At 38.5% G+C, this 25,458-nt stretch overlaps 2 protein-coding genes and 1 pseudogene across 3 annotated transcripts; all 3 read right to left on the bottom strand.

The window, feature by feature from the left end:
- Positions 1-4,000: 4,000 nt before the first annotated feature.
- LOC114499019 (olfactory receptor 4C16-like) lies at positions 4,001-7,373 on the bottom strand. Of its 2 annotated transcripts, none has more exons than XM_028514981.2 (2): positions 6,593-7,358; positions 4,001-5,174 (listed from the first exon to the last, which is right to left on the bottom strand). In XM_028514981.2, exon 2 carries the CDS (start codon positions 5,129-5,131, stop codon positions 4,199-4,201), a length of 933 nt encoding a protein of 310 aa, XP_028370782.1. In that variant the 5' UTR covers positions 5,132-5,174; positions 6,593-7,358; the 3' UTR covers positions 4,001-4,198. The 2 variants fall into 2 exon arrangements, 1 of the variants encoding a protein (XP_028370782.1); XR_004903990.1 differs by lacking the exon at positions 4,001-5,174 and adding an exon at positions 6,164-6,267 and having other exon boundaries at positions 6,593-7,373.
- Positions 7,374-14,269: 6,896 nt separating this feature from the next.
- LOC114499018 lies at positions 14,270-15,909 on the bottom strand (annotated as a pseudogene).
- Positions 15,910-17,440: 1,531 nt separating this feature from the next.
- LOC114500028 (olfactory receptor 4C15-like) lies at positions 17,441-18,639 on the bottom strand. The gene has a single exon (XM_028516607.2). The coding sequence runs from the start codon at positions 18,469-18,471 to the stop codon at positions 17,497-17,499; it is 975 nt and encodes a 324-aa protein (XP_028372408.1). The 5' UTR covers positions 18,472-18,639; the 3' UTR covers positions 17,441-17,496.
- Between the last annotated feature and the right edge of the window lie 6,819 nt (positions 18,640-25,458).

Genomic DNA, 25,458 nt, shown 5'->3' with positions numbered 1-25,458 from the left:
CAGAGCATATGCCTGGGTTGCAAGCCAGGTCCCTAGTAGAGGGAGTGTGACAGGCAATGACACATTGATATTTCTCTCTCTCTTTCTCCTTCCCTTCCCCTATCTCTAAAAATGAATAAGTAAAAAATCTTTAGGTATATACAATACAATTTCGTCATGGAAACTGAGATAAACAGAATGAGCACCAGAAAATATCAGGTCCATGTCTCTCATATTTGATATATTGGCTTTCCCACCCTCTCAGCCTCAGTTCCTCAGGTGTACATTATGCTAATGAATTACCCTAGAGAATGTCAGAAGTCCCTTCTAATTCACAGCTATAGGATTCTGGTATAAATTAAGGAAACACATCAATGTACCAAAGATGACCTTGTCCTAGACCTGTTTTCAATTGCTTATCTCTGCTTCTTAGTTCAATCTTCTTTATTTCTCCCTAATGTCAGAGCCTACCTGAGTGGAAATTAGACAGATGTTCACAGTTTTAAAGAAATCGCAGCATATGCCATTTGCATAAGGAGCACTGAAGATTAGCAAAATGAACCTGGGAACATCCATCTCTTTTTCATTATCACTTCTTAAATCAGGGCCTTAGACAGGAAGGGACATCTCCTATGTTGCACATTTATAAAAAGCATCAGTTTGTTCACTCTTGGACAATTTAAAGATTGGATTATAAATACAGTCATAGAATTAAATATATGTCATTGAATAAAAAGGTGTTCATCATCCCATTTGAAACTTCCAATGACAGGATATACTATTGCTAGGGTACTAAGAATTAATTACAATAACTTGCATAAGTAGAGTGCAAATAGTATAATTACACCACCATTGCAGTGTTTTAGAAGTATGTTTTGTTAATGTAAAGAGTTCGAATATAAAATATTAGTATACATTTTGGCATAGCTTTATTTTTTATTGCAATGGAAACCTCAGACAAACGGAAGTGCTTAGGACCTTTTTGTCTATCTGAGAGGCATGTCAGTCACGATATCTGTTTCCTAAAGCAGGGCACAACTGCCAGACCATGCTGTCTTTATGATTTTCCCTGACAAAAGTGCTTATAGGGCTCACCTATGTCTGGGATTATAATGTGCAGAGTATTCCAGAATGTCAGGCATAAGTTACTGAATGTCAGAGCTTGATGGGACCTGGAGATTGTTTGGCCAACTCCCATTGTATAGAGACCTAGGCAGGTAAAGGGAGAGGAAGTGAGTGACTGAAGGCCTTCTCTCTTCACACTTGTAGCCTTTGCTGACAACATACCAGCTCTCTGTCCCTGCTGTTATACCTGTCAACATTAACAATTCTGTATGTAGAAGGAGACCTACAAAGGGCCACACACCAGAGGCTTCACTTTCCTTCATATAATCCATATCAAACATCACCTTTCCTCATGGCATTCTTCATGTCTGTGTTTCTCAGCATGCAGAAGAGAGAGTTAAACATGGGGGGAAATCATGGTGTAAAACAGGGGAAAGGCCTTGTTGATACTGAGAGAACAGACCATGGGGACCTAAGTGAAGATGAGAGTCAAGAACATGAACACAAGAGTGATGTGTGAGCCACAGGTGGAGAGGGCTTTGCAGCAGCCCTCAGAGGAGCATGTCCTGGGGGTGGACAGGATGATGATGTAAGAAATTACCAAGATAGCAAAGGTCAGAATGGACAGCACCCAGGTGGTGGTGGTGATCTCAATAACCAACAGGCTTGTGCTGGTGCAAGCCAGCTTCAGCAGGGAGAACATGTCACAGAAATGGTGGTCTATCTGTTTAGAGCCACTAAGGGAAGCTGGCTAATAATCAGAACATGGAGGGTTGATGGATAAATGCCTCAAAAATTAAGGCCATCACAAGGACATGCCACACCTGTCTGCTCCTGATGACCAGAGAGTGAAGGGGTCTGCAGATGGCTGCATAGTAGTCATATGTCATGACCACCAAATGAAGGTCTCAGTGGCACCAAAGAAGTACACATAAAACATCTGGGCCATGCAGCTGTCATGGGGGATAGTCTTCCATGGGGCCAGTAAGTCTGTGATCAGTTTGGGGGACAATGTAGAGGTGAAGCACATATCCATAAAAGAGAGGTAGCTGAGCAAACTGTGTTGTACAAGGGGCTTTTCACTGAAGCAACTGCCCCTGGTGGTTAAAAGAATGAGCAGGATTCCTGAGAGAATTATAATCTAGCACAGCAAGAGGAGCACAAAGCAGGTGACCTTCACATCCTCATGACTAAATGCTTTCAGGAGGAGAAATCCTGTGCTGGTTGTCATATCCCATGGTTGCTGTTGGTTTGATCATTGGCAGGGGGAAATTAATATACCTGAAAAACTCAACTTGTTGAAATTAGTAATTTATTTTGAAAGTCTCTGATTTATTGAATAAATTTACACTGTTATGATATTAATACAATAACAATAATCAGTGCTAAGGATAAGCAGTTACAAAATACATACAATCTCTATCCATAAGTAGGGAACTGTTCATTAGGATAAACAGACTGTAACAGTAATAGTACAAATAATCAATCAGTTTCAATCATGGTAAATCCCAAAGTCTCACATGTACCATGAACAACAGAAGAAATTCTTAAAAGATGAAACATCCTTTTTCAGGAAAATTTTGGCATGCAATTTCAGAATTATACATAAGAGTGATTGTTAAATCTTTGAGATAGTCATTTCTTCTTCAAAAGCAGTGAAGTCACTATAATTTTCAGATCTTCCCAGTGACTAATTCTGTGCTAAATCCCAAAAGTTCAGTAACGTCATTAGACTTTAACAAGCTCATAATTTTAAATATTGGACTTCTGGGTGACAATTTCAGAAAGTACCTTTAGAATTTTTTCCAAATCAATGAAGTCAGCAAAGAAAAAAAAACAACTCATAGACACAACAGTATGGTGGTGATTATCAGAGGGTAAATATTTTTACATTAATTGGTTATTGTTTTTAAACCCCCTATCATTAACAACTGTACCTTTACTTGTAGCCCACATGAATACATCTACCTTAGTTTGGGCCATGTATGTGACAATTGTAAGAACTCAATGCTATAAATAAATTATTATTATTGCTATGATTCAAGAGAAAACTTAATATTTCCCCAAAATTGTAAGGGGGGTTTCTTTAGAAGAAAAAAAGTAGTTTTTACAAAAAGAATAATGAGTACAATCTCAATAGCCAAAAGTTTTCTAAGATAAAGTCTCCTTCAGCCCTGGCTTGGTGGCTTGGTTAGTTAGAGCATCCCTCCAATACACCAAGGTTTTAGGTTAAATCCCTGTTCCGGGTACATAAAGGAATCAATCAATGAATGCATAAATAAATGGAACAAAAATCTGGTCTCTCTCTTTCTCATTCCCCTCTCTCTCTAAAAAAAAATTTTTAAAGACTCCTTCAGAAATGTGAATTTTCTCATTGTATTCTGTCATTATTCTAGAAGAATCTAGGTAAACATGAGAAAAATTCAAAATATAATCCCAAGTAACAGAAGGGATAGTATCTAGATTATATACATTGTCCCTTAAAACATAAACATCCTACTATTATTTTAATCTGGCACTTCCTTGTGAGTCAGGAAGAATGAACAATCAAGTTGAAAGTCCATGTTCAGATACTAAAAGAACAGTGTCGAATAAATAAGCTGCTAGGAAGAGAAACTTGCCAGAATGTTGATATACATATATAAAGTATAAGTATAAACAGAGAACACTGCAAGTCAACATGAAGGAGTCAAAGAAAGCACCAGATCAAAGTCACAATGCTAGTAGTCAGGCAAGAACGGCTGATACACAGCAGTGAACATCGATGGCTGTTTGTACCTAGGCTGGATCTTCTATTTTAAATTGACTCTGGGCCTGGCTGTAGAGTTCAATTGCTTAGAGGATTGTCTAATATGCCAGGACTGCAGTTTCTATCCCCAGTCCTCCCTCTCTCTCTCTCTCTCTCTCTCTCTCTCCCTCTCTCTCTCTCTCTCTCTCTCCCCCACCTCCCTCTCACAAAATCAATATATAAAAAAGGTATGTTAAAATTGACTCAATATCACTCCATATGTGTGTTGCATTGCCTATTTTCCTGAAGAAACTAATTCTCATTTCCCGAGTTAGGACTAAATTAACTGCACAATAAGCAGATAATATCCTCTATGGTCTTCTTCTAGATCACTCCAAACTGTGAAGAAAAATTTGAAAGATCCATTCATAGTCTGTCATCAGAGACCAGTGCCTTGCTCCAGAACTTCCTCATGGCACTTTTCACTTCTGCGTTTCGCAGTGTATAAATCAAAGGGTTAAGCAAAGGTGTTCCAAGTGTATAAAATATAGTCACCAACTTATCCACAGAGAAGGTGGTTGCAGGGCGGGTGTATATAAATATGCAAGGACCAAATAACAAGACTACCACAATGATATGGGAGATGCAGGTGGAGAGAGCTTTTCTCCTCCCTTCAGCACTGTGGTTTCTCAGAGAATGCAAGATGAAAATGTAGGAGAACATCAGCATGACAAAACTCACTGTACAAATGGCCCCACTATTGGACACCAGGAGCAGATTGATCATGTAGGTGTCTGTACAAGCAAGCTGCAACAAGGGCTGCAAGTCACATAAATAGTGATCGATCACATTGGGACCACAGAAAGGTAAACTCAAGACCAGAAAAATCTGAGCTAAAGAATGCACACAGGACCCCACCCAGGCCATAGCCACCAACACACCACAGACCTGTCGACTCATGATGGTCATGTAGTTCAGGGGCTTACAGATGGCCACGTAGCGGTCAACAGCCATGAGTACCAGGATGAAGATCTCCAGACAGCCAAAGAAATGGAATGAAAAGGCTTGGATTAGGCACTCACTGAAAGAGATTGTGGCATTCTTCAAAAGGGTGTCCACTATCATTCTTGGGGCTATGGAAGTAGAGAAGCAGGTCTCTGATAAAGACAAGTGGAAAAGGAAGAAATACATTGGACTCCCAAGTGCCTGGCTGGTCTTTATAGTAGTCAGAATCAGAAAGTTACCCAGCAATGTCCCCAAATAGAAAAGCAAGAAAGTGACAAACACTATTTTCTTCCTAACAGGATCCTGGGTCAACCCAAGCAGAATGAATTCAGTCACGTTGTTATTCAGCTGCATAATTTCGTGAATGAGGATGAGGGATGAGTGTGAGGTTGTTTATCTGCAAAAAAATAAAGGAAGTAATTCATGGTGCAATATGTGATTTTATGACATATCTAAAGAAAAATAAATATTCCTCAACATAGGCATTTTGGTTGTGGTTTCTTAATGTGTCATCTCAGCATTTTGTCTTTGAACTTGTAATGACCACTTCATAGGGCCCTATGAGTCTCAAATAAGCTTGTGAAATTTATACTTTTCTACAGTGCTCTTCAAATACAACTCTTCTCTGGGAGCCTTTGGTGACCACTTTGTGATAAAGGAAATTCTCTCTCCTGTTCTCTAAAACTCCTTTTGTAGCTTTTCTTATAATATTACATACTAAAATTTAGTTATATGTGTGATTCCTTTAGCTTCCTTTCTAAAAATAAGAATCTTTAGAAACTACATTCCTGGGATTTGCTTCTCCATAGTTCCAAACCCAATGCCTTATATACTGTAGGCACTTCAAGTGTTTTTAAAGTGAACATTCTCTAGCAAATTTTACAATACCACATTTATATGATACGTCAGTACTATTCTGATTACTGAACACATTCAGATCATTAATCTACTGTGACCTTCCATCTATTATGTATGCTAAAGAGATAAACATGATCCCAAAGTATAAATCTAGGAAAAAATATTCTGAGATCAATTTTTAAATAAGTGAGTTAATCAGCTTCACAGGCTGGAGCAGGTGTTGCACTCTGTATGGCCATGGAAGACTGGGGGACTCTGCCACCCAGAGAAATGATTACCTCAAGCATTTGACACTTTTTACATGAATCCTTGGCCTTTAAAGAATGCAAGGAGAGCTTTGACAGTGTTCATGTCCTCTGATCCTGATGCAGGGTTTAGTGCATGTCTTTGTGCATGATCATATTCACTTTTCCCAGAGGTGCATTAACACCTTTTGTCATGGGGTTCTCAAAGCAATTTGTCCCAAAAATGGGTAACAATGATCAGATATGAAAAAACATTAGTAAAATAGTGCTTCTTCTAATAACATACCTCAACTTCCCCAACAAGTTTCGCCAACTTTAGAGTAGCTGGATTTGTCAAAACTATAGCAAACAGATGACATGTTGGGTTGGGATGTTAACAGGAATGAGCTGAAAGGAAAGCAGACAGTGGAGAACAGGTGAGAGAATAGATGAGGGTGGAATACGGAGTGGTAGGCATGCCTTCCCATCCTAAAAGTTGCTTTTGTTGCACAGGCCAGTAAGAATCAGCATTTTCCTCTTCAACTACCCAACCCTCACTGACTCAGTTCTACCACACTTCCACCTCTGGGAAACTCCTTATACTCATTTCATGTCTATGCAAAATCTACCACTCTCTGCTGGAAAGCTAATAGATTGTATCACAATTCTTCATCCCTCAAAAGCCCAAATTAAAGAAACATAAAAACTCCCTCTCATGCACATGACACATTACCTTTCCCTTTCATTGGAGTTTTTCACCTTCACATTGTCATGGTTTCTCTAAACTTTCCATGAGAAGTAGTTATTCAGCCTTTCAGACTTCATCTCAGATGTGTTTCGACTGCAAATTGTGTTCTTATTATATCATTCTAGCAACATGCAAACAGTAACCATTTGAAACTGTGCTATACAACATTCCACTTAAACCTGTCACTCCTTTATTAACAGTTTCTCCAACTTCTAACTAGATATATTCTCTTCTAACTTTTAACACACATAATGAGGATGCATCTTGCTCAGTTATCACACATCAAAAGCATTTGAGAATTTTTCTGCACTCTGCCACCTCAAGAAACTTTAGGACATAAAATTCATTTTTCTCTCCCTACACAAGGATGGCTTATCACTTATCTGGAGCTCATAAAATATTTGTTGAATTCAAAAGATTGTTTTATTCCAAAGCTGATTTTCATTCTACCTATTTACTACATTAATAGTACACTTCTAAAAACATTATTTTTTCTGTTCATCTCTCAGAGAAAGTAGGAATAGCATAAGACATACAGAAATGTACTTTTAAACCATGTTGGATTAGTTTGTAATGATACATTTCTGAGTTCAAAGATATAAATCTGTCACTTACCTGTAAGAACATTCTAAATTGGTGTCAAGTGTTTTTAGCCCTGTTCAGAAGCAGCCTTCCATGATATACAAGGGGTAAATTCCCTTTCTGCATTCTCAAGGGAAAATTTTAAGACATAATGACATACAATATTAGCATCCTGGAGAGTGGCATTCCCTAGAGTCCCCTTCCTTCACTGATCAGAAACATCCCACATGTTGTAGTAAACTTAACTTGGATTTATGTATTTAGACAACAGAAGAGTAAGTTAACCCTCCTCAACCTCAGTAACCAAATGCAAACAATGTTTGTGAGGTATTAGGTGCCTCAGGATGACCAAACATATCAGGCAATAGGAGCCCAATACAAAGGATGATTGAAGGTGATAAAGAAAAAACAGGAAGAAGAGATAGAAGTGTCTTTGGTAGAAGAGGAAGTACATCAGCAAGAAACTACTTTGCTCCCATACAGGACCTTAAAACAACCTTCCAGCATTTGGAGAAAAAACGTTTCTATTTCCTCTCATTTATTTGCAAGTACAATCCAAGAAAGGCAGTGTGGTGCCTGAAATCTGAGGTTCAATTCTTACCAGTTTATCAGTATCACCTTTGGAGAAAAAAATTGAACACTAAAATAGGCAGGTGTTCTGTGAAAGGAAGAATGTATTTGAAGCAGACTTTCCCTTATATATTAAATATTATTAAAATATTTGATCTAGAAATCTAAATCTGAGTTATGTGATTATGCTCCTATTAATAAGAAACATATTTATAAAAATGTTTCCATCTAAGTCCACATACCTATATTAATTAAAGGTGATTTGTGGATGTTCAGAGAGGCAGGACAGTAAAGCACCTTAGAATATTGCTTGATATAAAGTTCTGTGCTCCCCAGAATTTAGCCTGGGCTCAAAAGCCTACCAAGTAAAACAAGATCTTCTGTTTGGAAAATAATCATGAGATGTACCATCTCTACTCTCTTACTGATTTGTTGCAGGGCTCTGTAAATAGATGAACCTCTAGAATCTTGAGTCTGCATGTCCTTCAGCAGACAAGAAATTCCTTAAAAGTGAAGAGCTCAAACAGATGTCTCGATTAAAGATAGAAGTACCTTAATCTTGTTTTGTAATTTAATAATTCAATATGAAGATTGGCAGGATAGGGTGAGTAGAGGAATAAGTGAGCACAGAGGATTATTAGGGCAGTGAAACTACTCTGTGGAATACTATAATGATGGATTCATGTCATTATACATCTGTTCAAACTCACACAATGCACACCACCAAGAGAGAACCCTAAGGTAAACTGTGGACTTGGGTGATTACCATGTGGCAATGTAGGTTCAGCAAGGGTAACAAATGTAGTGCTCTGGTAGAGGACATTGATAATGGGGGGAGGCTGTGCATGTGTATATAAGGCTATGTACACACAAGGTATATGGGAATTCTCTGTACCTTCCACTCAGTGTTGCTATGAAACAAAAAAATGCTCTAAATAATGTCTTTAATTTTTTTTAATATTTTATTTATTTATTTTAGAGAGGGAAGGGAGGGAGAGAGAGAGAGAGAGAGAGAGAGAAACATCAATGTGCGGTTGCTGGGGGTTATGGCCTGCAACCCAGGCATGTACCCTGGCTGGGAATCAAACCTGGGACACTTTGGTTCCCAGCCCGTGCTCAATCCACTGAGCTACGCCAGCCAGGGCTATAAGTCTTTAATTTTAAAAAAATCCAATGTGACTTGTTAGCTGATGTATAGACTTTTACACACATGTGCCAAGTGTCTCTCTGAGATGTAACTCCTTGGGTTCATGAGCTATATTGAGGCAATGATGATGATGTATTGTTCAGATCATCCTTAGTTACAGACAGCTACTGTAGCCCTGCCTTTGATTCAGAAAGCAGGGAAGGAAAATATTCCCTGTTGTATATGGCCAACTCTAGTCACTATCTCCTTCCAGCATGGACTCATGGTCTCCAAGGATGATGCAATGCTTTAATTATTTAGAATGCTTGGTGCCAAAACTACTTCAACACTAACAGGGGCTTTTTTTTAATCAACTCTCCAGTGATACCTTCTTATAGCAACCCAAGATTTTTTGCAAGAAGCTTGGTGCTGAATCTGCCTATTGAACTACTGAAAATGGCTCCTACTTGCAGACACAATTCCCCCAACATAATGAATTGACTGAAGATACTACATCAGCCACCTTGAATGGCATCTCTGGGTCCAGTGCCCTGCCCTGGCATGAACTATGTCTGAGCACTCTTTCCTTTCTCCGAGTTATTGAGTTCATGCCAGCTCTCTGCCTTTACACAAAATATCTTCCTGAGATTCCTCTCCTCACCTTCCTGTCATTCAGAGCACTGGTCCGGCATCGCTGTTTACATACATGGCATTTAAGGTCACCCTTTTAGTGTGTGAACAACTATTTCTCAAATATGAATATCTTGTAGAAGATTTTTAAAAAGCATTCTGAGAAGTTCAGCTTCAGCTTGATATTCAGCCCAAATGATTTATCAGCGTAAACATCAGTGTTTGAAAGGCTGAAGAGCTCAATGCCATTTCACGGTCATTTCTGATATTTCTGCCCATCAGGGATATGACAGCTTAGGTTAGTGTCACAACCAATCAGTATAATGTTTCTGTTTACAAATCAGTCATGCATTCAGATTCATTGTTAACATTTGAATATTTACTCTCAAATATTAGTGAACAATTTAGTCATGACTTAGAGAGAATGTCTCCTTGTTTGTTTTATTATTTTCACTTTGGTTCCTTTTGCATACGAAACATGAAGCAGATGGACACTCTTATATCAATAATGGTAATACTAACTTCTTTTCCAAAATGTGAACTCAGACACAAGAACCACAACTCCGTTGCAAATAACAGCAAATCACCTCAAGAACACCACAAATAGTCACAAAGAAAAATGAAATTGCACCACTTTTTCTTCTTTCATTTCTTTAAACTGACACACATTATTGATAAAGAATGGAACCCTATCTCTTTTGCTTGCCTCAAACTAATTAATTATATGAATAGGGTTTGCACAGTTCTGTACTAGTAATTGTGGGTATGAATGCACATACACATATAATCCCTTTTTATATTTGTTTTTAATTTTTATTTTATTGTTTTTCAAGTACAGTGGTCTGCATTTTCTCCCCACCTCTCCCCCTCACCCCAGCCATCCCCACCTCACTCCACTGATTTCACCACCCCTTGGGTTTGTCCATTTGTCCTTTATAATTGTTCCTGAAAACCCTTCACCCTTTTCTCTCATTATCCCCTCCCATCTCCCCTCTGTTTACTGTCTACTTGTTCTTAATTTCAATGTCTCTGGTACTATTTTGTTTGCTTCTTTGTTTTGTTGATTAGGTTCCACTTCAAGGTGAGATCATATGGTATTTGTCTTAAGGTGTGTTTTCAAATTTTAATATTTCACTTTTTGTTTGTTTTGGACAGTTGTAGAAAATAATGGCCATTGGAAGGGGTTTTGGTGAATTCTTCCAGTAAGATGTTGAAGAAAGTTTCCAGGATAGGGCAGGAAGGGTGAGAAGAGAAAACAAAGTTAAGTGCAGGATACTGGATGCAGTTAAAAAATATACAGTCTTTGAACAGAAGGAAAATAAGCTCTTCCTGAAACCACCTGAGTATGGTGGATGCTCTAGGTACCACTTCCGTTACCCACAAAGATTTTCAAAATTCTCTTTTTGACTACTTCCCAGCAGACCATGCTAGAGCAGAAATAACCTAGTGTTCGCAGCTACTGGGTAAGACTGAAGAACTAACAACTGCCAAGATTTCTATTCTTGCTGAGTGGCATCAGAGAAAGGTGCTAGCACACTGAGTATGTAGGAAGGTCACTGTCATATCAGTGGGGTATGGAAAGTTAACTCATCCTGGGTGATATTGGGAATCAGGTTGCAGAGAAGATCCAGAAAAATGGCATTAAAGCTCCCCCTGAGGTCTAGGAATCCATGATGAAATGTACTGTCAGATTGGAATGGACTTTGGCTGCATTTCATGTCATCATGAGTAGCTCTTTGTCACTTTGGAATTGGCATTGGCAAACTCTAATCTGGGGGTCTATGGGTTCTTGGAACAGAATCAAATGCTTTTATCAGTTATTTGGGCACTTCTGCTTCCATCCCAGTTGTGAAAAGTGGCAAAACCAACTAGCTATATGGATGTAAACTCAAGTATTTTAAAGATGTCACTTTACTGTCTCCTAGTTTACACTGTTTCTGGTGAGAATTCTGCTGTAATTTTTATCTTTATTTCCCTGTGCACCAGTGCCTTTTCTCTTTAGCTCCTTTTAACAATATGCTGCTGCTTTTGACCAATTTATTATAATTTACCTTTTATTGTCATTTCCATGATTTTTATGCTTAGGATTTGTTAGGTTCTTGGGATTATGCATATACAGCTTTTATTAAACTTGAGGGAAACTTGCCCTGGCTGTTGTAGCTCAGTGGATTGAGCAAGGGGGCCAAACCAAAAGGCCACTGTTTCCATTCCCAGTCAGGGCACATGCCTTGGTTGCAAGCTGGGTCCCTGGTGGGGACCACGTGAGAGGTAACGACACATTGATTTTTCTCTCCCTGTCTTTCTCCCTCCCTTCCCCTCTAAAAATAAATCAATAAAATTCATAATTAATTAATTAATTAATGGGGGGAAATTGGCTAATATTTCTTTTAGTATTTTTTGCTGTCTTTCCTCCCATTCATTCTATTCTTTGACAATTTCCAAATCAAGTAGAGGAACAGCCACACAATCTCATCCCTGCGCAGGTTGGGGCATCCTGGTTCACGGTCATTTCTGTAGCTCTCCAACCCTTTTATTATTTTAATCTTCATTATTATTCTTCCCATAAGGTGTTGCTTGAGTCAAATAACAAACTAGTCACAGCTCTGAGTTTCACCTCATCATAGAAGATATTGTAGATATTGTAGATTGTCTTCAGGAAATATTAATGTGTTGTATACATTTTTAACCAAGCTGTGCTTCATCCTGTGATGCCAGTCTATTTATTCCATTACATTTCTCTTATCATTTCTAATCGAGCCCTTATCTAAAATATAAGATCTGGGCTCTCTATTATTTAATAATGAGAAAGGAAATTTCTGAAGCTTTCTGAGTTATCATTTAGTCACAAATAAACATTTTTCTCACACTAGAATAAATTTGAAGGAATAACAAAAGATGAGAATGGAGGTTTTATTTTGAGTGTCTTGCTTACTTGAGAATGAACTGCACTTAAGTATAATCTTCATAAGACCAGATTCAAATGCTCTCAAAACGGAACTGTAAGAAATTAGGAAAATTCTTCATTTGAAAAAAGTGTGAAACTAAATAGCTGCTTGTGAATATGATATTGAGAGCTCTGAAAAATGTCCCATTTGGGACTAAAATATTTATTATGCCACCACTTACCTGAACTGATGTGTGGGTCACCAGCTAGCAGTGACCACGGAACGCTGTGGATGGCTCGCCGAAAAACACGCGAGAAACAAACAAACATGCACAGAGACAGACTAGTTTCTGTGGGGAAGAAGGGACGAAATGGCCACTCCCTCTAGTGGGGAGTGCCCTGATTTACCATCCATACCTGCTTTTATTGGGCTCATTTTGCATAATAATCCAGGTAAAGTACAGTACTTATCAGGGGGAAGTAAGGAACTATAGAAAACAAGGAACTCTGCTGGTCTATTGAGTCGGGGTCAAAGAGCTGTAAGACTTTGAGGAACAAACTAACTTCCTCCTTGGGTCCCTCTCATTCAACTGAGAGCATTCTAAACAAAGAAGGTTTCACAGTAATTTACATGTCCTTTCTTAGGCCTGATCACCTGGGGAATCTGCTCTTTTCAGCACAGAGCTGCACCACCCTGTCATTGTTTCAGGCTTAGCAAGGGAACTAAGGCAATAAGGAGATTTTCTCCCAGACGATGAGAACTCAGGCTAAGTCAAAGCCGAGGAGTGAGGGTCCATCACCCCCTTTTGCTGCAGTCCCCCAAATCCTTCTTTTGGGGGGCCTCCCAAAGTGATCGTGCCTGGCTTAGGTCGTTCCCCCCTTGGGGAATCTTACCCGTCTTTGGCTAACCGACCAAGCTTTTTGGGGTTCAGTTATGAATAAAGCAGCAGAAGCAGCATTCCTGCCAGGGAGATAAGCTTTTGTCCCCTTGCTGGCTCACGGTTCCAAGGGTGTTCCCTTAGCCTTAGCCTAGGCGGGGGTTTCAGCTTCTGATACCAGTCAGGGCAGTTCCCAACACTGAACCAGAACTACTGGGAATCTTTGGTACAACATAACATTTTGTCTTCAGCTGATGGAAATGCTTCACATACTTATGAGTTTATTGTTTCCCTTTCTCATTAGTCCATATGACTAGGAGTAATACATTCTGGTGCCAACTTGATGGTAATTATAAACTTCAGTACTGAAATGGCATGACAGTACTTGATTATGATATTATGAAGTTGAAGTAGAGTTGGTGGGGGATGTGAGTTATGCACATGGTTTAGGTTGTCTTCCATATGAAAAAACACGTTTTAAAATATTCTCCTGTAAAACTAAAAGACCAAATTTGGGAAGTACCAGGCCTCGCTTTTAATACCAGATTCCTCTCCAAAAATCTGAATTTTGACTTTTGAGATACTATAGAAACAAACAACAAAAACAAAACTTCTTTCCTGATACCCAAATAAACATAAGAGCCAAGGAAAATTATTTGCCTGCAAATTTTCATACACCCCAAAGTAATGCTCAGGAAATAAGAAAGATAAAACTCCTTCTCTCCCAATTGGACAAGATTTCTGCTTTCCTTTCTCCCTTTCTCTCTCTTCATCATGCATGGTTCTCTGTCCTCCCTTCTTTCCTGACCTTCACTTATTTCTGCTGCCAAACCCTCTACTGCCTCTTGCTTTCCTTTGTGAGGAGCAGTGGAAAGACCCCAAAGAGCAATTGACTCACTGACAGCACTGTCTTGTCCAAATATCACACTCCTCCCTCCCTCACCATGCACAGGATTAATTTTGAGAGGTTTTCCAGGAACAGTGTAGGTTTTCACTTCTGTTTCCAGTTTTTATTGGAGTTGGAGGGTTCATCAGTGTAGACACCCCCTGTGAAGGAGGCTCAGGCACAGATTTCCAGAGGAGTAATTTCTCAGAACATCTTTTCTAATCATCAGCTTGTCTATATGGCACCCTTGAGTCTGCAAGTGTCCAGGCCCTAGGGATTAGCTCTGATGACTGCATTCATAAGAACGAAATGTAGAAAAGAAAATGGTGCGTATAGACACATGCAAGCACATGCACTTATTCTGTCATTTGTCAGTCCTTTTCTTTCCAAAGGAAAATTTGTATAGGAAGCTAAATTACCTAATGAGTATGACCAAATGTTGATAGAATTTAAGCAAGGGTCATCCTAGGTTGTTCAAAATGATTATGGACTTTAAGTAATACCATATTCTAATGCAATCCTCTCAGATTTCTTGTTTATTTCCCCCAAAGAATATTTTACCTTTCCTGACCATGAAACAAAAATAAGATATTAAGGAAGTATACATTGGAGTCTCTGTATAGTATTTATTAATTGAAGTCATACTTTGATACACCATAAGTTTTTCATGGCATTTTTCACCTCGGCATTCCTCAGTGTATAGGTCAGAGGGTTGAGCAAGGGTGTCCCAATTGTGTAAAATACAGCCACCATCTTGTCTACTGGAAACGTGGTTGGTGGGCATGTATATATGAATACACACGGACAGAAAAATATAACAACCACAATAAAGTGGGATGTGCATGTGGAAAGGGCTTTTCACCTTCCTTCTATGCTGGGGTTTCTCAGAGAGTACAAGATGACAACATAGGAGATAAGCAGAATTATAAAACTCACCATGCAAATGGCCCCACTATTAGGGACAACTAGGAAATTGATCACATATGTGTCCATGTAGGCAAGTCTCAACAAGGGCTGCAAGTCACAAAAATAGTGGTCAACCACATAGGGGTTGACCCACAAAAGGGCAATTGCAAGGCCAGGGAAATCTGTGCTGAAGAGTGGATACAAGATCCCACCCAGGCCAGAATCACCAACACACCAGAGACTGGCTAGCTCATGATGATTCACTATTGCAAGGGCTTGCAAATGGCAATGCAGCAATCAAAGGTCATGAGGATGAGCACAAAGATCTCCATGTGCCCAAAGATGTGGACTGTGAAGACCTGAGTCATGCACCCACTGTAGGAAATGGTCTTCTTCTGAAAAAGGGCATTCACAATCAATCTGAGGGCTGTGGTTGTACAGAGGCAGGCATCAGCAAAGGACAGATAGAACAGGAAGAAGTGCACGGGACTCCCAAGGGTCTGGTTTGTTTTAATAGTCACTACAATGAGAAAGTTCACTGACAATGTTGTAAGGAAAAGAATCAAACAGACAACAAATATTGCTTTGATCAATAATAGACATCAAATATAGAGATGATCTCCCTAAAAACTGCTGTTGTTAATCAAAAACTTGTAAGAGATAAAATTATGGACAGATGTTGGACAACCATGAAAGCCAGGGCATATGATTCTCCTTTATTTTATTTTCAATAAGCAAAGAGAAGTTTTGGGGACATAAGACATGAACTTAGCTCCTGAGAAGATGTACACATTAGATCAGACCAACAGTTTCGGAGGTTTTATCACTGAACTCATGCATGTTGCCTAACACTCCTGCACTTTCCTAACTCCCTGATCCAGGACAGAACACAGTAGTGGAGAATGTAATTTTCTCTTCTTTCATTCTTACTTATACTTGTTGAAATTTTAAACCAGTTCAAATGTATTTGATATCACAAGTCTCCCTTTTTTTTCAAGATAGACAAAAAGATGCAAGATGGCCTCTATCACCTTTTCATCTGTATTACTGTGTGTTATTAACTATATATTTAATTGAATAACACAATCTTAGATTATATATTTTTCTTGTTGTATAATCTTATTACTCAATTTTCACTAACATTATTTCATTTGACCTGCACATTCCTTCATGAGGTAAATGTGCCCATTTTCCTGGTCCTTTCAATGTGGAAACTTTGACCTGAGATACAGAAACTTTTTCCACATATAGGTGAGATCATATGATATTTCTCTTTCACCACTTGGCTTATTTCACTTAGCATAATGCCCTCCAGTTCAATTCATGCTGTCAGAAAGGGTAGGACTCTTTCTTTCCTTCAGCTACATACTATTCCATTGTATAAATGTATCATAGTTATTTCATCCACTCATTTACTGGGGAAACAACAAAACAAACAAGACAGCAAAATATAATCAGAGACATTGAAGTTAAGACAATACTGACAGTACTGGAGGGGAGATGGGAGGAGATAATAGGGGGAGGGGGAAAGGGTTGTCAGGAACACGTACAAAGGACTCAGGGACAAAACCAAAGAGGGGTATGATCAAGGGTGGGGAGTGGGGTGGCTGGGTGAGGAGAAGTGGTTGTGGGGAAATGGAGACAACTGTACTTGAATGAAAATGAAAAATAAATTAATAATGAGGGAAGGAAGGAAGGAAGGAAGGAAGGAAGGAAGGAAGGAAGGAAGGAAGGAAGGAAGGGAGGAAAGGATAAAGGAAGGAAGGAAGGAAATGTTTCCAAGTACAGTTAGGTTAAAATTAGAGTGGAGTACTACTAGATGGCCTCTCTCGCCAGCATTCACCATCCATACACATAAAACTTCAAGCCCATTTTATGTACATTTCATGTAGACTTTCTAGGATCATGTAGATCCTAGAAAAGAAAAATTCTGAGCCCTCCAAGAATTACACGAATTGATACCTTAATTTTCTGGTTTAACTCCAGAATCAAGTTCTGTATATTGCAAAGTGAAGCAAATATCAAAGCAGAAAATAGATACCTAAATAAATAAGTGTATTTAAGAGGCAAGAGTAGAGAATGAGTGAACTGAGTACAGGAGAGAGTGAGAGTGAGCAGATCTAACGACAGAAGACTCAGAGGGTAGCATACAGAAAGACAGACAGGGGAGGGAGCAAATGAAAATATTACGAAGGATAGTTTCATGCAAGATTTCATCACAAAACTCAGTTTCTGTGTCTATGACCTACTGCAATATCACTGCCCCAAAAGCAGAAACAAAGTGCAGTTATGAATCATGGACAAGGATTCTTGAAAACCCAGGTATGGAGAAAGATCAGCCCTATTTTAGGTCGTTGGAGGAACTACATTCAGCAGCTCCATCATGTCTTAGAACATACACTGAGTGTAGATTCCATTGAACCAGTCTCACCTTTCATTACAAACTACCATTACTCTGTTCCACACATTCTTCATGGCATTTTTCACTTCCTTATTCCTGATGGTATAAATCAAAGGATTGAGCAAGGGGGTTAGGATGGTGTAAAATATTGTCACCATTTTGTCAAAGGAGAAAGTGGATGGAGGTCGGGCATACGTGAATATGCAAGGGACAAAGAACAAAACCACAACAGTAATGTGAGATCCACAAGTGGAGAGAGCCTTCAACCGCCCTTCAGTACTGTGGGTTCTCAGAGAGCACAGGATGACACCATAGGAGACAAGCAACAAAGAGAAGGTTATGATGCAGATAAACCCACTATTGGCCACCACGAAAAGGCCAAACACATGAGTGTCAGTGCAGGCCAGCTCTAGTAAAGGGTACAAGTCACACACAAAATGATCAATGACATTGGGGCCACAGAAGGGCAGCTGTAAAGCAAAGAGAATTTGTATTGTGGAATGCAGGAAGCCCCCTGTCCAGGCCACCCCCATCAGAATGCCACAGAGCCTCCAGTTCATGATAGAAGAGTAATGCAAGGGCTTGCAGATGGCCACATAGCGGTCATAGGCCATGACTGTGAGGACAATCATCTCTGCTCCAGCAAAGAAGTGTTCAGCAAACAGCTGGACCATGCAGCCCTCAAAGGAGATGGTCTTCCTCTCAGAGAGAGAGTCCACAATCATCTTCGGGGCAATGGCGGTGGAAAAGCAGGCATCCAGGAAGGACAAGAAAACCAAGAAGAAGTACATGGGGTAGCTGAGGAGTGCTGGGCTGCTGCTGATGGTCACCATAATTAGTAAGTTGCCTCCGAGAGTAGCCATGTAGCTGAACAAAAATATAACAAATACTATTTTCTGAATGTTTGGATCCTGTGAAAGCCCCAAGAGGACGAACTCAGTTACAAAGCTTTGGTTTTGCATGATTTCCAAGGAAAAGCTAAATGCTGCCAGTGTAAGCATGTAAAATTTGCAATAATGAGAAAAAGAAAAATTCACCTGGGACCAGTTTATGATACCATTGTATCACAGTTATCCACCAGTTGGTGCATCCACGTGAAAAGCTGATTACATGTTTCTGTTGTAAAGGAAAACAGAAAATTAGAAATTTATTGAAGGCTGTAGTGGGAGGTCAGGAGGAGATAAATTCTTCAATACTTTAAAGTGACCAGAGCTTATCTGTAGGAGAAGTATTCATATACAATAGGGAGGAGACATAGTTTTAATCTCCACTGCCAAAGTAGATCGTTTAGCAGTGGTTTCCTGGACTGAATTGCTGAGGAGGGTTCTGAAGTCACATCCACACTGAAGACAAAGAACTTGTAATTTATTAGTCATTCCTGTCATTAGTATGGAATGGGAATGGGGTAGCTCGCATGTCATCACTGACCAGGAGATGACCTTATCTACACAGAGAAGAAGAAATAACCCCTAGTTTAAGAGTCATTTGAAAATCATCGCTACTTATCCAATTGCTTTTAACTCTGAACTGAAGCAGGGCTTTAAAATAAATACAGAAAGCAGACTGACAGCTATCAGAGTGGAGGTGGTTAGGGGACTGGATGAAAAGGTGAAAGGATTTAAAAAAACAACTCATGGACAGACAATAGTATGGTGATTACCAGAGGGAAGGAGGGGTGCCCACAGAAGGTATGTAGAAAAGCTTAAAGGGTGAATAAATGGTGATAAAAGGAGTCTCGACTTTTGATGGTGAACACACAATACAATATACAGGTGATGTATTATAGAATTGGACACTTGATGTTTATATAATTTTATTAACCACTGTCACCCCAATAAATTCATTAAGAAAACAAAACAAAAAAAGATGAATTAATTCATTACCTATAAAAAAGGAAAACACTATGGAAAAGTGCGTAGCTGTCTACACTAACACATAACAAGTATGCACATGCTGAGTTGGGTTCTTTCTTCATTCATCAGTTAAAAAAAGAACAATTTGCTTATGAAAAATAATAATACCTACTTAAGGGTATTGTAAGCATGATGAAGTTAACTAATGTAAAGAAAGCAGCTGTTTAAGAAATAGTCCTAAGAAACAATCCATGTTATATCTTATTATCCCTATTTTCCTGAAAGACAATCCATACTTAAAAAGAAAATGTCAAATAACATGCTGGGTCTGGAACTGAAATACAGAATCCCAGCTCCAACACTTAAGTATTCCTAATGGATCTATAGAGAAAAGAGCAGAGCTGGCCTTTCTGCTGCCTTCATACACTGTGGAAATCAAAGTCTTTGATTCCTTTCCTTGTGCTTGACAGAGGCACCCTAATGACACAGAGCAAGATATGTAGATTCAGAAAGTAATAGTCCAATTATTACAGATATAAATTGGCAACAACCACATAGGTGAGGAATAGAAACAGTATGTTCAGAATAGCTAGAGTCTTGAGACTTTTTGAAATATTTATTAATTACTTATACTATGTGGCCCAATCTAATATTATACAACTTATCATTTGTATAACTTTATTGCAAACTAAGTACGTTCATGTATAACCTATGAGCTCATCCCACAGGATTATGGTGAGTATCAAATTGGCAAAATGCAAAACTTGCTTATGACAAGTGCCCTCACCAATTTTAGTCACTATTCTCTCACTTAGCAAGACAGCCACCTCATCCATAAGTCCTCCAGATAGTTTCTCCAACTACTGACTATTTTCCATAGCCAGACATCAGTTTCCAAGAATGGTTGTTCCTCACTTGTATATATAACAGAAATTTATTTCTCAAATGTGTGTGTATATATACATATAATTTGTCTGTTAAATCAGTAAATAAAATAATAATGAGGCTTACTGTGACAATGAAAAATAACCTGATCTTTATGAAAACCATTCAGAGCTAACAAAAAGATTTTACAATAAAGATATGATTGTTTATGGTAATATATGTTTTCATGCTTACTTTAAAATAACCATTTCCATTATGTTCCCAAGGTACTAGGTATTCTTTTAAAAAGCTGCACTGTGAACACCATATTCAACTACAAATTGTCAGCAAGAAAACAAGAGTATAAAGTAAACCCTGGAAGGTCACTGGATCAGTCAAGGACCATTTGTTAAAAAGTAAAGGATACCAGTATATGTATGATCCAGCAGTTATCAGCTTGTCAGCAATGAACACAGTGGGCATATATTCTTTCAGATCAATGTTGTGGGATTTTTCAGATAAATTCACAGAAATAGAATCACTGGGTCATAAGACAATTACATTATTAATTTCTGAGGTAACTCCATTGTGTTTTCCACAGTGGTTGTGCCAATCTGATTCCCAACAACAGTGCACCAGGGTTCCTATTCTCCACATCCTCACCCTCACTAAAGGTACATTCACACAACAGAATACTTCTGGGCTGTAAAAAAAAAAGAAAAGCTTACCCTTCGAGACAATATGGATGGATCCGAAGAGCATCATGCTGAGTGAAGTAAGCCAGTCAGAGAAAGACAAATACCATATGATCTCAGTCATATGTGGAATCTAATGAACAAAATGAATGAACAAACAAAATAGAGACAGACTCATAGATAGAAAGAACAGGCTGACAGCTGTTGAGGGAGGGGGCTGCTAGATGGGATAAGTGAGGGGACTGAGCAAAAAAGAAAAAGGAAAGACAGAACACTCATGGTCATGGACAACAATGTGGTGATTGTCAGGGAGAGGAAAGGGGGGGTGTGGAGGAAGAGGGAATGGGGGGATAAATAAATAGTGACAGACAGAAACTACACTTGTAGTGCTAAACACACACTACAGTGTACAGATGATGTGTTGTTGAATTGTTTGCCTGAAAATTGTATAATTTTGTTAACCAGTGTCACCCCAATCAATTTAATAAAAAGGGGAAAAATTATATTAATTCTAAAACTGCAATCGAGCTACTTGATTTCATGTAATCCTTTCAGAAACATTTTAACAAATATTTCCAGGATTGTAAACCTGTTTCTATTCCTTTTTTTAGAACCCAATCCTGAAAAATTTTCTAAAGGTGAAATGAGGTACTGTAAGTTCTGTAATTGAAGATGATGCATGCTTTTCATAACAGTAAAACTTTAGAAATATATAAAATGTTCAATAATGGGAAGATGTTTCTGCAACTCAGGATACTACAAATTAAGATGCTGTGAATACTAAATAATATGAGGACATAGATGGTGAGGCATGTTTACAATATGTTAATTGAGAAAATAAAAAATTGTAATAATTCTGCTTCCTTGCACAGACATTTTAATATAATTTTAAAATTTAGAAGAGAACATATGGTAGACCTACTTTTGGTATGTAGAGTTAACATTAAGGGTCAAGCTTAAGCCCTGACTGGTGTAGCTCAGTGGGTTGTGAGTCTTCTCGAAAACCAAAAAGAATCAAGTTTAAAACCCTGAACACCACACTATCCTCTGTCTCTACTGTTAAAAACAAAACAGATGGGTGTTGAGTACAATTTTATTATCTCCAGTATAGTTAATTTGCGTAAATGGAACTAACATGCTAACATACATAGAATCTTACACTAAAAATCGTAAACTACTGGAAATCTTCTATAAATAGCCAATCATTGGCCCAGCCCTTCCCAATCTCTATACTCACTTTAAAATCAATTTGAAGTTCATACACTCCTGTAGGAAGCAGCTGATTCTGTTCGTATTTTCCCTAGAAGATTCCAAGGTCCTTCCTTTCTTCATAGCCATGTATTTTAATATACTGGAGCTGCACCAGATTGTACAGGGCCCCTCCCAGCCATGGACTGTGGGCTTTAGGCCACCTCATAGGGCTGTGGCCTTGGGAATTCGGCCTCCCCTCTCTCCCCAGTGCCCACTATTTCTTTCTCATCCATTCTGGCAGCAAACTGATGCTAGCATCTGTTTGTCCAAAAAACAATAGAAATTCCTATTTCAACTGCAAAGTACATGTAATAATTGAAAGTATATAAAAAATTAGTAGTAAGATTGTCATAAGTAGTACTTTGTAATTCTATTTAAAGCAGTGAATTTTAGATTCATTTATGCGTACCTATATGTACATATCAGTCACATTTGCATGCATTTTTCTAAGGAAATATAATTATTAAAAATTTAAAAAATAGATCTAAGCCACATTAAAACTACTCCCCTACTTAAGTTCCCTAAATCCAGTGTATTCTTTACTTTAGCAATAAAAGATTTATTCTCTATCTAGCTAATTCTGTTCTTTTTTGGCTATCTGGGAAATGTTTTCTTCCGATTTCAGAGCCCTGTCTCTCCTCTCCATAATAATCTGCTGATGTCCTTAAGTGTCTCAACTTGTACACCCTTACTGATTCTGGAATTTGAAAGAAAATAACTTTCTCTGTGCCCTCCTATGTCCTTCCTGACAGACGCCTGAACTGTCTTTCTTCTATTGCTCTAGCGATTTGGTTCACTTTAAGAAAGAGGCAAAGCCACAACCACTAGCACTAAACCATTTTAAGTTCAGCCATATTCCTGAACTATTTCTGAACAGTTCTGATGCATAAATCTGAGGCTACTTATGACATCAAATGCACTGGGGAAGATTAAGTGTACATAATTAAAATTAGAAGATTCTTCTCTGTGACTTCAGTGAGACACTCTTTCCTACCTTAATGAACGGCTGTGTGCCTTTAGTATGGAAATATTAGTATGGAAATATTAGTGCAATCTCGTATCTAGAAATGTGAATGATAAACAGCAGTTGAATTATCCTGCTCAACAACAGTATTCTTTATACAGCCTCTGAAAATTCCACTTTTTAATCTAAAACACCAGGATAGTAATATTCAAAACTACATGAGGACATTCATCCACATATGAAGGATAATTGAGAATACAACTAGAAAAAATAAATTAAATGCTGTTAGAAAATCAAGGCAGAAATATGCACTTTTTGCATTTCTAAGGTATTTGGATTTAACCTAAGGATGGAAAACTAAAGACAGGTCTGATTTCATTAGATGAATTAATAGGACCTCCTAACCTTCCAAAAACAGTTTGCATTCTAACAGCTGCTATTTATTAAGCATGGACAGTATTATGTGTCAAGCATTCTCCTATTGACTCCACACGTATTATTGGTTTCTAAACCCTGTGAACTTGGTAATATAACCCCCATCAAAAATAAAGATTCTGCGAGCCAGAAAGGTTATGTAACTAGTCCAAGTGTGCACAGTTAAATGATAGACTGACATGTTGCATCAAACTTCATACCTGGACCATGACACCCTACTTTTAAGTACAGCATCACAACTTCACATTTTCTCTAAAAAGGAAAAACTGTGAATTATAGATATCACCATGGGTGAGTTCCTTGAAAGTGCTGGTGATGGCCATCTCTATTCTCTATAAATAAAAGTCCATTCAGTGGCTGGAAAAAAAATGTGAAGGTATTTTCCAAGTCTTACTTTTACATCTGAGAGAGAGGAAGAACATCTGGCAGTGTAAACAGAATTAGCTGAAATGCGTGGCTGGGAACTGTATTTTCTCTATGGTCTGAACTGGGCAGTTCTGCTGTCACCCGCTTTACCTACACATTCCAGAAGGACTCATTCTGGACAAACACACACATCTTTTTTATAGGAACTGATACCTGCTGTGGTGCTATATTTCTCATTCACACAATCAAAACATTATTTTTCTATAGCAAATGAATGCCTCATTAATTGCCTCTGCAATTGTTTCCCAGTCCTTCATACAAATCTGATTGTTTAAGTAACTGCCTATACCTGCAAGTGTGTTGTGGAGTGTGTGCATGCATGAGCTTTAGGTAAAGGACTGTGCATAGGGGTTTAAAAATTATCTCTGATGTTGATGCATTCATAAAATTAAAGAAAGGAAAGATCCAAGGCAGAAAGACATCTGTATTAAAAATTATAATTAAGTACTGGCTGGGGTGCCTCAGTGGATTGAGAGATGGCCTATGACCCAAAGGATCAACAGTTCGATTCCCAGTCAGGGCACATGCCTGGGTTGTAGGCCAAGTCCCCAGTCTGGGGCACACCAGAGACAACCACACACTGATGTTTCTTTCCCCGTCTTTCTCCTTCCCTTCCCTTCTCTCTAAAAATAAACAAACGTAATCTTTAATTTTAAAAAGAAGTTATAATTAAGAAACTCTTGTTTCTTGATTATAAATCCTTGTTTATTGCCCCAGTTTGGTCATATACTCATGGGGCCTCCATGGGACTCCATTTGTTCAGTTTTACAATGATGACGAGATCAGCACTTCTCAACCTCAGCTGACCATTGGAATCATCGTGAGGGATTTTTGAGCAGATGATGGCATGTAATCAAAGAGTTTCCAATCCAGTAAGCCTGGATATGAATATCTTGCTTATATCTTTCCAGGGAACCAAGAAGAGACTCTATGAACTCCTCTGTTTGGTATTCCCTCTGAGGAACTTTTGTGAACAAGAACAAGTTTATAAAGTCATTAGTGGAAACTTGAGTACTATTTCATATGTTTCACTTCCTGGTTTTTGAGAGTGATGAGGCTCTCAGTTTTTCCCTTCTTAGGAACTTCATACCCTCAACATCACTAATATGCCTTGATGGTCAACACCTTCATACAAAAACATAAAAGCAAGAGCATAGTGTAGAAAAGTTATCAGATGAATAACATTTCTTTTTCCATAGTTTTCTAAACTCAGTTCAAGTTTAGCTCTCTTTGTGTTGATTGGCCTAACAGGTAGGGACATCTGACAAGGTCTGTCCAGAAAAAATCCCGGAACTTAATATAATGAGAATCATAATTATATGTTAACATAATGAGAATGTTGTTTGCACAACATTGATATAACCTGGCAGCAAAGAAGAGTGGACTGGAATGCACATGTGTGAACAATGATGACTTCACTGTACTGGTCAGTGGGGGTGATGGACACTGTTGAGTGAGCATGTGTACTGTGTAGCCATCACATTCAAAATGAATGAGCAA

The sequence above is a fragment of the Phyllostomus discolor genome, chromosome 6 (genome assembly GCF_004126475.2).
Source record: "Phyllostomus discolor isolate MPI-MPIP mPhyDis1 chromosome 6, mPhyDis1.pri.v3, whole genome shotgun sequence".
Taxonomy (NCBI): domain Eukaryota; kingdom Metazoa; phylum Chordata; class Mammalia; order Chiroptera; family Phyllostomidae; genus Phyllostomus; species Phyllostomus discolor.
This window is presented reverse-complemented; position numbering and strand designations above follow the sequence as displayed.